The sequence below is a fragment of the Nicotiana sylvestris genome, chromosome 12 (genome assembly GCF_000393655.2).
Source record: "Nicotiana sylvestris chromosome 12, ASM39365v2, whole genome shotgun sequence".
NCBI lineage: Eukaryota > Viridiplantae > Streptophyta > Magnoliopsida > Solanales > Solanaceae > Nicotiana > Nicotiana sylvestris.
The window spans coordinates 106,798,855-106,815,889 of NC_091068.1; the positions used below are offsets into that span (position 1 = coordinate 106,798,855).

Sequence of the window (17,035 nt, forward strand, 5' to 3'; positions counted from 1 at the left end):
TCGACCTCTAGTGATTTGCTTCATTTTCTGTTTTTGTTTTCTGTTTGATCTCTGGAACCGCCACTATATTATTAAAATGTTTGTTTTCAGCATCAGGTAAGTCTAGTATAATAGTATGCAGTAACCTATTCTTTTTATCAGCTTGTACTTTTCTGGACTCTGGCTTCTACTTTCATGGTAAAAGGTGAATTATTGTGTATACCTGTGTTCAATTGAAAACATAGCTGACTCCACATTACCATTTCCATATGATTCTATGTGCTCCTTCGCCTCAACGGCAGAGCTAGGATTTTTAGTTTATGGGTTCAAAATTCTTAATCCTTTTTAAGTTATTATTTGTATACTTTCAACAAAAATTTAAAGACAAATACTACATAATTCAAACTAAAACTACTAGGTTTGGCCGAACTTGCTGCTAGCACTCTAGCTCCGCTGCTGGCTGTGTATCTTCTTAGATAAAAGGAGATGAAAATGCTGTAGTAAAAATGCAAATGATGTTATATTGCACTGCACATTTGCATTTGTTTGGGGTGCCACGAGAGATGCGGAACATTTTGCAGGTTTTGCTGTTACAACTGGGAAGGGAACCTCAGACATATGGAACACACTGCACTTCATATAGTGTTTTACAATTGCTCTACTTTTGGTTAACTTGAATTATGAACAAGATGTAAACATTTGGGATGTATTTTGGAGGGTAAATAGTGGATTGCATGAAAGAGACCAATTGAAATTTCTTGTTGGAAAATTATATCATCCAAATAGGGTGAAATACATTTCATGTATATATAAAAAAATTGATTTCCGTTGACGTAAGAAAAGTTTGGAATTTAATGACAAAGGTGACAAAGAAGTTGTTTTATACCATTTGTTCGAATCTAACTAGGCGTTTGGCCATAAATTTTGGAAGTTTTCTTCCAAACAAAAATTTCAAATATGTGTTTGTTTATAGAATTATTTAGTTTTTGGAAGATTTGAAAACCAAAACTTCAAATCCCAAATATATGACCCGTTCGGCCATAGATTTTGCTAAAAAAAAATTGGCAAAGAAATGTTTGTTTATAAATTTTATCCATATTTTGGTAAATTTTCAAAACTCAAAACCCAAATCCCAAAACCATTTGGCCCAAAATATTACTATTACATTTTTTAAAAATTGTCATAAACTTTCGTATTTTATAAAAGAGCCTACCATTTATTATTTTGTAACAATGTTGTTTCGTCTTCTCGATCATTTGATAGTGTATTATGTAGTTTATTATAAAAATGATAATTTTGTATCAAATTTATTTATGTTCAGGATTATGGTTTGTGATAATGATAATGAATATTATTGATTAATGTATTGTTGGGTATTTGTGATTGTTTTTAGAACTTGTGGGTTAAGTCACGTTCCATGTTTTTTTCAAAAAAAAAAAGTGAAATATGTTTTGAAAACTGATATCCAAACACATTTTCATCTTCAAACCAAACTTCACCCAAATTGAATTTTTCAAAACAAATTTGGCAATTTATGGCCAAACGTCAGCTATATAGCTTGAGACCTCTTTTTGGGCCAAATCATGACAATTTGGGACTTTTTAGCGTAAAAATTGCACGGGGGGGCGCCTTATTTGGTCGCTATCATTTAACTTATACCCATTTTTTAAAAAGTTTTAATTTGTACCCACTTTTTAAATAATTTCAGCCCCATTTCTCCTCCTTCGTTTTCTTCTTCTTCTTTCTTCTGCTGTTGTTGGTGCTGCTATAAAATTTCAGTTCATGGGATGATTGTCATAAGTATGTTTATCAGATTATTTAAAAATAAGTTATAAATAATTACGTAAGTTAGTAGACAATAATTTGTGAATATTTTAACGTACGGGAAGTTTAAGGTCACACTTAGTGATTCTTTTCATGATAATTCTGTTCTTTTCACGTTTATTGTTTCAAAAATTTATGATTTAGATATTGTTGGCAATCTAATTATTTTATAGTAGTAATACACTATGAAAGAATAAGGTGATTATTTATCTAGTATGTTAGAAATCTTTTTCAAAAACTTCAGTTTATATAGTGCTGAAGTTTTTACAAATGAACTAAATAACTTCAGCTTATATAGTGCTGAAGTTTTTGAAAAAGCTTTATGAAAAAACTAATGAATCCGGGACAAAAAAACTTCAGCTTATTTAGTGCTGAAGTTTTTACAAATGAACTAAATAACTTCAGCATCATCTACTGAAGTCTTTGAAAAAGCTTAATGACAAAACTAATGAATCCAGGACAAAAACACTTCAGCTTATTTAGTGCTAAAGTTTTTACAAATGAACTAAATAACTTCAGCATCTTATGCTGAAGTTTTTGAAAAAACTTAATGACAAAACTAATGAATCTAGGACAAAAAAACTTCAGCTTATTTAGTGCTGAAGTAAAACAAATGAACTAAATAACTTCAGCATCTTCTGCTGAAGTTTTTGAAAAAGCTTAATGACAAAACTAATGAATCCAGGACAAAATAACTTCAGCTTATTTAGTGCTGAAGTTTTTACAAATGAACTAAATAACTTCAGCATCACAAAACTTCAGCTACTAGAATGCTTAAGTTCAGCAATTACAAATAAAAACTTCTGCAAATAGAGAACAAAATTTCAACACTAGAATGCTTAAGTTCAGCAATTACAAACAAAAACTTTAGCACACTTGGTTCAGCAATTTTTGCTACTTCAGGCCCGTCTACTAAAATGCTGAAATTTGCGTGATTGCTTTTGCTACTTCAGGCCCAGATGCTGAAGTTACGCAAAAAAGTGGGTACGCTTGCAAATTTTTTTGCCAAGCGGGTACAAGTTAAAACGTGATCCAAAAAGCGGGTATAGATGCAAATGCCCCCTTTTTAGTTGGAAAAAAAGAGAGTACTTTTTAACATGTCAAAAGTCAAAACTTCATCCAAAATTCATGTCCAAACACATTTTAGATGTGACATTCGTACTATTTTCTGAATTCTCGTATCAGAATTCATGGCTCCATTGCTAGCTTCATCATTGAATATGAAGCAACAAGATTCTTGTTGTACTTGGTTTTGAAGGGCGTATAGCCATTGTGTTGCTAAGAGAGTGCTACTAGACCAAGTCTGAACATCTCGTAGCACTATGAACATCTTACAGGTAGTTGGAATTAAACTGATTTCTTACCCAAAAGGCCGACAAAGGTATCAACATTTGTGCTTGGTATTTGAGGATAGTAATAGTAGTTCCCCCCCCCCCCCCCAGATGTGGTGTATTCAAACTCGTATATTAATTTTTCTTTTTTCCTTTTCTGCTTTCACTACTAAAGCTTGTCTAGACATTTTCCTCCCAACCTTGTAGTGATCATCAGCCATTGACATGCCTTTTGTCTTTTTATAACCATGTTGACTGAGCCCGTTGGTATGCACCACAACTAATTGTACTAGGTATCGGTTACCTTTCACCATCATACATGTATCTGGAACTCTATCCACCAAAACTTAAACAAATAGGAAGGAAGCACTTAGTATTTTTTACCACTGCAGGAATTTGAGCTTTAAGGTTGTGTGCAAGCACAATCAAGCCAATAGAGTAGGTAAATGGAATATTCATTGAAATTGACGAATCTATTTCAGTTTTCATGTCATAAATGTCTAAATGACGAGGTACTTAAGCCGATAGAGTAGGTAAACAACATATAATAAAGAGATGGACAAAGAATGAACAGGACAAACAGACCTTTGAATCAGTTTAACAGAGAAATTGAATTAACTTCAGCAGAAACTTCTGCTTGAAAACATGTCAAAATAATGCAATATTTCTTCAAATCTTTCTCTACAAAAACCGTCCTCACAGAAAATAAAATATTTGAATCTCTTATATCCGAACCTAAGAATAAGTGCAGTATTATATTCTCTACATGTTCTCTCAATAACCCCAGCACTCCACCAAGCTGCAAAATGGGGGATTTGGAGGAGCCTCAAATTCAAGTGTAACAATCTGCAATTTATAACAATCTGCAATTTATGAGGAAATTAATGAGGTTGTATCTAAAGCAGACGTCAAGATATAAAAGAGATGGAAACTGAGGCCTAGCAGGTAGTTAAAAATTTGATTAGAAAAAGGCTTAAAACCATAAGGGCTAGTCTGTTCATATAATAAAACAATCAAGGCATTAATTAAACTTCGCTTTATAAGTATATCGTTTGGTTTCCGGCATACAACTCCTCAATGTTAATCTCCGATTACTAGTACCTGTATAACTTAAGTGAGAATCATTGTATTATTTTATAGAAGGAAAAAATGGTGAAATGAGAATGTGTAATAATAAGATAATTCTTGGCTTTAATATCATAACAATCCCGTATTATTATCCACCGCATAACAATCTATGTATTGTTATTCACCATAAGATCCATGTAATATAATCTAAATTAGTCTGAACAAAACGATCCATAAGTTTCCATCGCATCCAAGTTACAGGCGAGTTTAGTTTAAACTAGTGATATCACTGTTTCCACTATTCTTTGGTAACGATAGATATAAACATATAAATTGAAGCCAAAAGTAGTGGCTGCACCCGCATGTTCTGTCACAGAGCTACATCCACACGTAAGTATCTGTAAACCTAATCCATGGAACACCATAAGGAAACAGAGCAATTTTACCTTAAGAGTATCAGAATCCAAAAAGATTTTCCTATCTACACTAAGGAGTTGGGAAAGAACGGGGGAGGCAAACAGTTTGCAGTATAGAGCTGCAATATTTCTAGATGATTAATACTGATATACCCATGTTCAGATATAAACATATTCCAACGCTTTCCGAATTGGACTTCAGAAGACTTAAAGAAGGGACCAAAGTTGAATTCTTAAAACTTTCTAATTTAGACACTCACCATATGATAGGTAAAGGAGATAGACAAAAAAACTAAACATCTTCTTTCCGCGAGAAGGAAAGCACTTTTGGGGGCTGACAAAACTCTTTTGAATGGTTTAACGCGACTAGCAGACCACATCGTGCTCAATCAAATAATGAACACTGATTACGATTTGGATTGTCTCCCCGGCTCAATGGAAAGACAACCCCGTTCTACACTTCATCAAGAAGAAAATCATGCCTTGTCTATTCCTCCAAATACCATTTGCCTTCCCACAGCCAAGCAGCAAAACGACGAATTCAACCTCAAATATCCTTTAGATAGCACATGCTAAAAAGACAGAGAACCCACTACCAATAAGGGTTTCTGCAAAAATGACACCCATGCATAGGTATGTTAGCTGTCACTGCTAATAGAACGATCATGATCTGCAGAATTCACCACCACCCCGAAAAGGGTTTAGACAAAAAATGCACACATAGGTATTTTAGCTATCACTGCTTCCAAGTATATTGTTATTTTATTGATAAGGATCAAACCTTCCAAGTATTGCCCTTTAAAAAGTGTTCTATACAACTCTCCCAGGCCCCACTTGTGCGAATATACTGGGTTTGTTGTTGTCTATACAACTCTCACAGACATCAAGCCCATTCGTTGGATATTTAACGGTAATGGGATATTTTTACCTTTATATCAACTTTTTCAAACAACAGTTCGATATTTTCTTCTATAACAAATATAATAGACAATTCATTTCTACTTCAGTCTCTATGCCTTGCTGAAGCCATGCCATATAATAGGTACCCATAGAATTAGTTTCTGAACAAAAACTACATAAGAAAAGGCCACCTAATTTAACCATCACGGGAAAACATAAGGTAAAACCAAATAACGTTGTAAAATCTCTTTAAAGATGGGGAATATAAGATACCGGCATATCCAGGTCATACTAAATTCCGGTTGACCTGATCAACTGCCTCCCTTCTGCTTGACTGTTATCTTGTCCCCCAAGCTAAGTGCAATTCCTTGCGTTTTGCTCCTTATCCTAATATAACCACTCAGCTTACCATCTGCTTGTTTCTCAATGCTTACATTCACCAAAGCATCCTCACCAAACACACTCTTTGCATACAAGTTAGCAGCAAGGAACCCGCATTGCCCTTCCAAAGCAGACCTGAAATTTTGCATGAAAGCACATCCGGAGATATAGTGTCAATAAAGCCATGCATCACAAGAAAAAATGACATTACTCAGTATAACCAGATGAGTAACAGAAAAAAATGAACCCGAAGGCCATTGTGGAGTTTGAAGCCATTAATTTAACAAACTCATTTTAAGCGGTTAAATTACATCCAACAGAGAAAGAAAACAATGGTACAAAGAAGAAGCTAAACTCCAATAACAACTACCTATTTACCCTAGATGCATAACTAGTATGATCCCAATCTGGTCAAGTTTACCACTTTTCCCTTGATAAAGTAACATGTGCTATCCAACTCAAGATTCTTTCACAATTTCTGAATATACCAATACCAAAACTTTTCTGGGTGCGCAATGTAAAACCTGTAATTGGAATAGACAGATCCCCCCTGATACTCTGTTCTCACGACTTCTGAGACTACCTATCATTTGGAAAGCTCCGAGGTCTTAACAGTAACTGTTTTAGCAACTATGAAACCAATGGTCCTAATATCCTAAAGGAGGTTAGAAGAGTACTCCTAAACAAATCTAATCCCAGCCATACGCAAACACCATGATAGACATGAAGAGTCATTTAAGTACTTCCAGATTTTCACACAAGTAGACTTAAAAAGAAAATGAAACCCAGACACTTGTTTATGTGCACACATTCTTCGTATCCGTAATGGAAAATAATAAACACTTAGTTAAACACAACACGTTTCTCATCAATAATGAACTTCTAAGTTTATACAGCAGAATAACCCTAGGGCTACAGGTCTTGTTACGATAGATAATACCTTACCTTTTCTTTTTACTAATTGTCTCCAAAACAAGTTCTCTGTATCACAGCTTTGGACTATGAAAAATGGGAAATGCAATAATCCAGAATTAGATGGTATGGGTATCAATCATGACAAAATCAAAAATTAGAAAACACAGACATAAAAACCAAGCACCAACCGTCCATATTTAGAGGAGGCAAGCGGATAACTTACAGTGCAGTAAGGCATTTCATGTTGGTTGATTTGATTATATGGTCAAGGAATTCTTTTTCCTCCTGAATGACAGTGTTGACAGCAACCTGCAATGCAGACAGTTAGTGGCTCATTCTCAAGTGCTTATACATATTATTCATGCGGACATTGCTCCGCAACGTTGATGGTAGGACAAACAAGAGATTATTTCAAAGTTTAGAGACTAAACAGTGCATTGATTAATCAATAAACTCCATAAAGAGATCAACATTCACAAAATTAGCTTGAGGACTAGATCACTTTCAAGCCATTAATAATCTATAGAAGTTTTTAGTAAACCCATGCATAACCTAAATTTTGATCCCACATAAACCAAACCATAAGATTGTAAATCATCAAAAACAACAAAGAACGACCATACCAAATATTCATTTTCATTTCTCCAACAAAAAATGAGTTGAATACCAGGAAAGAACAATTCAATGATGGTAAAATAGCAAGGAACAGCATCTTACCTTGTTTTCCCACTCAAATTCTGCCCACATGGTTCTAAAAGCAGCATCACTGCACACTGCAGGAGAGATGTAATCCATGATGTCAATATGGATATCGTTTAGCACAACCACTGTCCGCTCAAGCACATTAGAACTCTCATAAACAATGTTCCCAAAAATTACGCCCGTCTCAGTTGAAGACACCTTGATGTTTGCTTTTATCTGTTTGCTTAACTCAGGAGCAAGAGTATAATTCTGTGGACGCTCAACAAGTTTGAGATCACCCATTGTTGCCAATTCCAAACATAAATTCTGGAGGGTCTCTTTAGTTCTATTAATAACTGTCACATCCAGGACAATATCATAATGATGAACTGTCACGTATGCTTCAGCATAAACAGGATCACTAAATCCCGTGAGTTGCAGAACCCGATTTAGTCTATTAGCATCATTCTCATCCTTGACAAATTCTCCAGTGGCACGTTTCAAATCATCGTGGACTGCATCTTCCAACTCCAGCTGGCTCATGCCCTGGCAAACAGAAATGTATTTATGACATGGAGGAATAAATTTCAACTGCATTGAAGCACCAAAAAACGAAACACCACCTTTAACTAGATTAGCTCTGCCATTATGTAGAAACGACTCAAGATACATATATTAAAGAAAGAAAAAGAAACAATTCAAATGCAAACATTTGAGCTGTTGGTACATCATCATCCCCCCCCCCCCCAAAAAAAAAAAATCAAAAAAAAGGAGCTATTTTAGTTTTTGAGTGACCTGCACTCTAAAATTGAAGTCGCAGCTGGTATTCATATTCAATTAAACTTTTGAGACTTGATGCTTAAAGAAACTTATGCAATGTGATATGCATGATTTTCTTAATGTGATTGAAACAGTAGTCCAAGAAACAAAAGGCAAAATTTGAAAGCTCTGGAAAAGCTGAAATAAGCTAAGTCTGTCTTTGGATGGTGAAATAACACTTAAAGCACCTTTCTTAGAAGGTTGTGACAGGAAGGTGAAAAATTGAGATAAAATAGCAAAGAAACCTACATCCACGCAAGGTCTACAAAGCATAACGAATACACCGTAGGGATTACAGATAAAACCCTCATAATACGATTTAGTGGTCAGTTAAGATAGTTCTCACAAATATATTAACTGAAGTATGAGAAAAGAGCTACAGGAACCTCCTTGTTAATCAAACATATAATGTTCAAATAGAAGATTCTTACCCTCCTACTCTTCAAATGGTAGAAATCAATGAGGTCATCTGGCTGAGAGTGAGAAATTTGAGCCTTTGCTTTTATCTCTTCTGTCTCTCGCAGCTGCTTATCAGACAGCATTGTAACAAAACTCTCATGGCAAGAGTTCAACCAGATCTTCCTGACCTCATTCTCAGTGTTACAGAGCAATCTTATGCACAGAATTATCCTATCATAGGAATCGTTATCAATTGGGTGTGGAAGAACTGAAGACTGCCCTAGCTGTATCATTGAGACCATGATCAGTAATGCATTAGTTGTTGCTTTGTTCACTTCAACTTTAGATGGCTGAACTTCTTCCAATCTCAAAATGAACTTAGTCACGGTGCAAGCAACAACTGCCCCAAGGAAGAAATCACCAGTTAGCAGAAGGGATCTCAGATTTCCAGTGGTCAAAGATCCTTGAATTACTGTCGCGGGTGAAAAAACAGTTTCAGAGGCAGCACTTTGAGTAGCATATGTCCCATCAGCAAGGACAGCAGGTCTTCTAGATGAAACAGTAGTGGAGTTTATTTGCTGAGACTTTTTCGAAGAATCATTAGCTTCACCTTCCTCAGAAACTGAATAAAATGGTAGATCACCAAGGCACTGCTTGATAGTTGCAATGCCACTCTCAACTTCAGAAAGAGATAGACAATACTCTCCAATGATCCAAAGGGCACATGAACAAACACGTGCAGCTCGAATTTGGTAGAAAGTATCCAGTAGCCTTGTCACAATGGAAACCCTTAATTTTGGGTTTGTTTCAATAATCTCACGGACAAAAACAGCCACATCAATTGCAGAAGCAACATTGTTATCACCCAAGAAATCCATCAACAGATGGACAACTGTACTTGCGACTTCCGGAAACTTAACAGCACAGGAATGAATGGCTTGGATAAGCATTTGACGGTACTCACCATTCTTCTCAAGTTCACCACTCTGGGTTTTCATAACTTCTTTCTTCAACGTGAGAACAACCTCATTGATATTACGGGGGGTGATCAACTCAAGAACAATGTCAAGTGTTTTTCTCCTGATGTCAAGGTTCGGACTTGAAAGCGCTCTGAGGACATCCATAATCATATCAACCATGATCTCCCTATGAGAAAATTTCAATTCATTCAGTCTATCAAGCACAATAAGCTTCACATTGTTGTCACTCTGAGATTGTAGAAGTTGACAATAGGTATTAGCTGCAGCTCTTATAGCAGTTGGGGCAGAAGACAAAGAAACTAGAGTCCCAGCACATTCATACACAACAGCAGCAGAAGGGACAATAAGTAGTGATATAATTATCTTGATGTACTTCCCTTTCTCCCCTTTGTTTGTCCTGCAAACTCTTCGGACCAAATCCAAGACAACCATCTGGAGTAACTCACCCCAATCAGATACTCTATCAACATGGGTCAAGAGATAATTGACAGCACGTTCCTGAGCACATTGGAAAAGCATCAGAAATGCGTTCCTTTTAGCTGATGGATCCTGCTCCGTGGTAAGGACGTTCTCAATCTTCTCTGGTGCATCTGCCAGGAGCTGCTCACCCTGTGGAAGCTTGTAAACAGCCATGACAGCAAGAATTGCATTTCTCCGCACATACGGATGCCGGTGCTCCAAGTTGCTCATAATAGATGGAAACAAAGGTTCAATTATATCAACCTCATTCAGCCGACAAAGGAATCTCAAAGTAACTCCACGAATGTACTCATTTGGATGCTGCAAGTTATTCCTCAAGTTCTGACAAATTAGGACCATTTCAGGCAGCATGCTCCCCTTAGAATCGGTCTTCTCAATAGTCTCCAGATACAGAAGCAGCAGCTTTTGAATCGTGTGATCCTCAGAGGGCAAGACATATCTAATAATAGTAATAAATAGCTGGGGTAGTGTTTCACCATTCAACAAAAGCATGACGGCCTTCTTCATGGCATCAACCTTGGCAGGAACATCATTCCCTTCGAGGGCTTCCTTGATCTCATTGACAAGAGCTGGTGTCCCCTTATCAAAGTGTATCAGCAAAGAACAGGACTTCTCCATTTTATTCTAGTTGCTTACCTGAAACTTAAAGTTTCCCATAAGCTTCAAGATAACATATTATAACTTTTTACAAGAGAGAATAAAGTTGCAAAGGTCAGAAAAGAGTCCAACTTTAGTTTAGTCAAAACATTTAAATTACTCTAAGGCAGTTCAATATAAAGAACTACTCAACAATGATTCTTTGATTATAAATGAACAAAGCCATTCAGAAAAGTCAATTTTTTCCCATGGGGTGTCATCCAGTGTCAATGAAGTGGGAGGAAAACCATGATGCCTCAGGTTCAAATCTCAGCGAAGGAAAAAAAAAATACTACCTATGCCTCGCTTCCAACGCAGGAGGCCAAGCATTCTGCCAGACGTCCCGGCCTGGGAGCCCCGTTCGCCTTTGGTACTTCAGTAGATCTTCTAAAATAAAAAGCGCTACTTCAGCCTTAACTACAACTACATTACGCAAGCCCCGTCGATACCTACCTATAGAGTCAAATTAAAATAAAAAAGTACCAGTATGCCTTGGTGGACAGAGTTACACGATCCCTGTGCTAGTGGGAGGTAGCAGGCACCCGGTGGACTAGTCGAGGTGCAGGGAAGCTGGCTCAGACACCACCGTCATTAAAAATTAAACTTTTAACAAAGTTTGTTAGATTTATAATAAATGTTACCAGCAGAATGAGGAGGTACAGCGGTATTAGATCACCACAGCCTAGTACCAGATTTTACTCTTCCACAAGTCACATCAATACTCAAATCACACTGCAGGGGCGGAAACGCATGGAAAATGTCAACCAATCAATCAATCAACAATGTGCAATTCCAAATTAGATGGAGTAACGCTATTTGAATCAGGCATACAGCGAGCTCTATGCATCGGGCATCAAGCTAAATGATACAAGTGAATCACCCAACACTTTTAATCCAAAAATTAATCAAAATCATTAATGCTCAGCTCAGCATAGGCGGATCTAACCCTTCCCAACAAGTTTGGTTCAGGCATATTTGTCAACCAATCAATCAAATGTGGATTAAAATGTCAACCAATCAATCAAATGTGAAAATGTCAACCAATCAATCAATCAACAATGCGCAATTCCAAATTAGATGGAGTAACGCTATTTGAATCAGGCATACAGCGAGCTCTATGCATCGGGCATCAAGCTAAATGATACAAGTGAATCACCCAACACTTTTAATCCAAAAATTAATCAATATCATTAATGCTCAGCTCAGCATAGGCGGATCTAACCCTTCCCAACAAGTTTGGTTCTGAGCCCTCTGCTTTCAACTCGGATTACATTTTAAATAAAAACATATATAAATAAATGTGCAAACATAATACTAGTATACTACTTCCGAATCTACCGACTCCGAATTGTAAACTAAACAGTGCAGTTCGGCGGCATAATTCAACAAGACAAATAGCCCTAACAATCAAATTCCGTAAAATAAAACAGAGAAACAAATCTAGAATGAGAAAAAAATGACTTACCGGATAGAAATGCAGAAATGGTTGAATCGAAGTGAATCTTTTGAAGAGAATTTGGTAATGAGGAATTTGTGGGTATTTGAGGGTAAGGTTGGAAAAGGGGAGTCGGGAGAAATGGTGATCGGAGGGTGGGTGGTTTTAAGGAGGGAGAAAGTTTGGTGTCTTTACTCAGATCTGCGAGATCCGCAGAGTGAGTCTGGTATTTTGTATTTGTAACGAGTCTGGAGCAAAGCTTAAAAACTACTGTAAGAAAAAACATAAAATAAAATAAAAAGTTAGCTTATTAAGAACAAGAAAAAGAGGAGAAATATTATTGTTTGATTAGCCTCACATAAAATACAAAAATATGGATCACCCCTCATAATTTACACTTTGAAATATAGAGTCTAAGTATTCGAATTTGTAATGAGGATGAGATTGTGAATTCTTGGCAATTGAACTGTCGCATTAGATATTTACATTAATGTTTGTATATTTTTATCAATGTTTCACCATTTCATAATTTGTTTCATATTTTCTAATGTCATAGACATTACTAGGTACAATTATAATTCAAGTTATCGGCACATTGGTCACACTCTATTTCCCAAATTAATTAGATTAAACATCTCTATACATAGAGAGTTTTACATAGTTTGACATAATATATGCAGCTCCAATCTCAATTTATGGTCTTAGCATTTCAATACATGATTCATATTCCTTGCACCATTTTTAAGTTATCAAGAATAGCGCATTGATCATATTGGAATGCATCTTTCACAAATATAGGGTCACAACACCAATTCATGTAAAGTATCAATCAAAGCAAGAATCCAAAATTCAGTCTTACCACATTTACACAAGCATCAATATAGCTCAATTTCTAAAACACGGGATTTTAGCCGTACATACCTTGTTTAAGCTTTCCTTAAGTTACTACAACGTTCCGAAAATTCTAGCAATTCCAATCTACTTTGAGACATAAGAAAATTGAACACAAATTAGGTAGGTATTCATGGTTTTAGCTCATTTGAGAATTTTATCAAATACTAGTTGAGCATCTTGATTTCAAATCTCTTTTACAAGGTTTCCTTCATTCCCCAACCGAATCTTTACTTATTTATGTTCAACAATCTTTTCACAAACCTAATTTGTAATTGCAATATAATATATTTTTCGAATTTATGTCTGGTACTTTAATATTTTTATAGTTTTTCGGTAAAATATATAATATCTTTAACCTTGTCTATTTGGTCTATTTCGATCCGTTCTTATATGAATGTAAGTCATTTTAAGTATGTTAGATCAAATTCCTTATAACTCCAAAATATTGACTTAAATAGAATTAGGTCTTACTATTTGGGAGGATTGCTTGTTTGTATAAAATAAGCTTCGCCATTTAAAAGTACAGCTTAAATACACACCTCAATCTTCAGGAAGACGCACAAAAAAATCCGTTTTTTCTTCTAGATATACGTGTATAAGGGGTTAGATTTGGAATTTTAAGTCAGTGCATATAAAGTAGATGTGAACCAATTTCTTTCGGATAATAGTTTAATTTATAATACACAGTTGAGCTTCCTCACATCACTACCATTATATATATATGCAAATAATATATATATGAGATAATGCATAAGTGCATTGTAAGAGAGAAAACTCTTTATTTTATTTATGTCATTAACTTTTTGGCTTCTTGTTTTGGAGGCATATTTTCTTGATACCTACTGTAGACAATAAATTTGCGTTGAGAAAATAAAATTAAGACCGAAAATATCGCAACAATTGTAGTATTTGATTTCAAATAATATGAGTATACAATCTCTATGATTCCTATAATTCTATTTTCGATAGTAAATAAATTCAAGGGCCTTTGAGCTTGATGAATATGTAGTTGTTGCCACGAACGATGATCTTGTTCTTGAGCTTGAGCTTGGACTTGAACTTAATTTGATCTTCGTTCTTGAGCTTGAAATTGATTTGTTCTTTGTTCTTGAGCTTGAATTTGATTGCTTGAACTTGAACTTGATTGCTTGAAGCTTGAAACTTGTGGAGGAATTTGCAGCGTTTGATCTACGAGCTCTTTCTTGCTTATGTTACAACTTCTGGTATCTTTTCTGGGTTATGAAAACCCCTATTTATAGTTGTGGAAGGGAGGAGTCATGATAAGAACAAACTTTTTCCAACCAATCAAATTGAAGTGTGACATGGCCGCATTTGATTGGCCATAACATGTCACTTGCACACGTGGCGCGATTTCATTAGCCTTTTAATGTGACTTGGCATGCCTTGTCATTTTGACACGTGGCATGATCCTGTTGGCTCTTCCGCTTAACTTGGCACGCCATGTCATTTGACATTTGGCACCAAACTGGGCCTCTAGGAAAATAACATTTTGGGCTTAATGAAGTGGGCTCATCAATTTAGCCCAATTAAATGGGCTAGTCCAATGGATTAAGACTTATTTATTTAATCCATTTATATTGGACGTATATAATTAATTCAATTATATTAGCCCATAATATATATTTGGACCAATATATCTTGAATTTAAAATATAGTCCAAATTATTTTATGGATTTAATTTTAATAAAATTTATATACCTACAAATGCCCCTACTTCAAACTTGTTGTGTGAATTTAAAAGACTAGGCTTGAAGTAAAAGAACTATGATGGAAAACATCCCATGCAGCTTCTAGCAATGTCCATTTTCAATATATTTGACTTGAATAATGGAATTAAGCTAAACCACATTGATGCCATCATCATATTCTTAGGATATTTTTTCCGTAGTTCACTAAAAATAGAACTAACATTGTCCTCTTTTCAATTTGCATATGTAAGCAAATTCCACCACCGTAACCTTTTCTTCTAGTTGAATTAGGATATCAAATCCTTGTTGGACTCTAACAAATTTCCAATCCCACATCGCCATTAAACTTCCAGTATCGTTTCACCACTTCTATAAATAGCTGCATATCCATTCAATAGGCATCAATCGCAGTATTTTGAAGCCATTAGCCATTTGAGTCTAGTTTTGTGGACTCGAAAGCATTGACGCGAAGGTAATTTCTTCTTCTTTTCTTTTGCTTTTCTTCTTTTGTCATTTTTTGTAGGTCAAACAAGAAGGATGTGTCCTTGTTTAATGAGATGATCCATGCGTGAAGAAGACCATCATAGGATGTGAGGGATGGGTACTCATCCTTGCCCGAATATCGGAGAGATTACTCTCATGACCCGACTATCGGAGAGATTACTCTCAAAACGACCCGACTATCGGAGAGATTTCTCTCAAAACGACCCGACTATCGGAGAGATTACTCTCAAAACGACCCGACTATCAGAGAGATTACTCTTAAAACGATCCGACTATCAGAGAGATTACTCTCAAAATGACCCGACTATCAGAGAGACCAACTTAAGGTGCAAAGGGACTCATATGTCCACCTTAAGATTGGAAAGTTATAGTTCCTTTTAAGGACAAACCCACGAAGAGGCCAACTTAAGGTGCAAAGGGACTTAAATGTACACCTAAAGATTGAAAAATTATAGTTCCTTTTAAGGACAACCCTACGAAGAGGCCAACATAAGGTGCAAAGGGACTCATATGTCCACCGTAAGATTGAAAAGTTATAGTTCCTTTTAAGAACAAACCCACAAAGAGAACGACTTAAGGTGCAAAAGGACTTATATGTCCACCTTAAGATTAGAAAGTTATAAAGCTTCAACTCAAAGACTTCATGGACTTGATGACGTCGACTTGAACACTTGGAAAACTTTGAAGATTCGGCGGACTTTGCAGAATTCAACTTGAAGACCGACAAACTTGGAGATTCAGCGGACTTTGATGTTTCAATGTGAAAAATTTGAGGGCTCAAATACTTCCACTTGAAGACCGACGAGTTTGAGGACCTCAACTTGAAGACTTCAACTTGACCTGGAGGGCTTAGATATCTCAACTTGAATGGTGGCGAACATGAAGATTTCAACTTAAAGACCGACGAACTTGAAGATTTCAACTTGGAGACTTCGATGGCTTAACTGTTTCAGCTTCTCTTTTGCTTTACATTGTCCGACTTTTATCTTAGTCGCATAATTTTCAGCTTTAAGCGCTTGAAACAAAAGATTCATATTTTATCGTGGGAGAGTCCAAATAATGAACCATTTAATTTCTCGAAAACTAGACTTCAATATCTAAAATATATCCAAAAATTAGAATCAAACACCTTCAGAATCGCCCCAAATAATATTTTGAAATCAACTTTAGATTGCACTACGTTGAAAATTTCATATTTGCGCAGTCTCACCAAAAAATTCATATCATGGTGTAGGAACGTCGAAATTACAAACTGGTTGACTTCTTGAAAACTAGACTTCAAGATCTAGGACATATCCAAAATTCTTAATCAAACAACTTCAGAATCGTCCCAGATAATATTTTGAAACCAACTTTATATTGCACCATGCTATCAATTCCAGATTTGCGCAGTCTCACCAAAAAAATTCATATCTTGGTATGGAAGCCTCGAGATCGGAAGATTACTTACTTGCCATCAATCAAAATTTAAGAGCTATATTCTCACAAATATCTTGAGTTCAAGTCTCATTGAATTTGAAACGTTGTGCCAAGTAATCTTTTCCTTATACTTGTGTTTCCTTTTGACGTCTCTCTTCTCTTTCCTTTTTTTAAGGCAGAGGGCGGACTTGGAGACCAACAAACTTGAAGGTTTGGCGAACCAGAAGACATAGAGAATCCCTAGACTTTAATGCAAATACTTGAC

The 17,035-nt window shown here is 35.8% G+C and overlaps 1 protein-coding gene across 6 annotated transcripts; it reads right to left on the bottom strand.

Moving 5' to 3' along the window:
- Positions 1-3,720: 3,720 nt before the first annotated feature.
- Positions 3,721-12,513, bottom strand: LOC104238214 (coatomer subunit beta-1-like). 6 transcript variants are annotated; one of them, XM_070163175.1, is made up of 7 exons: positions 12,275-12,513; positions 11,451-11,541; positions 8,746-10,809; positions 7,532-8,041; positions 7,038-7,123; positions 5,792-6,034; positions 3,721-3,997 (listed from the first exon to the last, which is right to left on the bottom strand). In XM_070163175.1, exons 3-6 carry the CDS (start codon positions 10,789-10,791, stop codon positions 5,830-5,832), a joined length of 2,847 nt encoding a protein of 948 aa, XP_070019276.1. In that variant the 5' UTR covers positions 10,792-10,809; positions 11,451-11,541; positions 12,275-12,513; the 3' UTR covers positions 3,721-3,997; positions 5,792-5,829. The 6 variants fall into 6 exon arrangements, with proteins under 6 accessions (XP_070019276.1, XP_070019278.1, XP_070019275.1 ...); XM_070163177.1 differs by lacking the exons at positions 11,451-11,541; positions 12,275-12,513 and adding exons at positions 11,106-11,196; positions 11,293-11,441; XM_070163174.1 differs by lacking the exons at positions 11,451-11,541; positions 12,275-12,513 and adding exons at positions 11,106-11,193; positions 11,293-11,379.
- Positions 12,514-17,035: the final 4,522 nt, after the last annotated feature.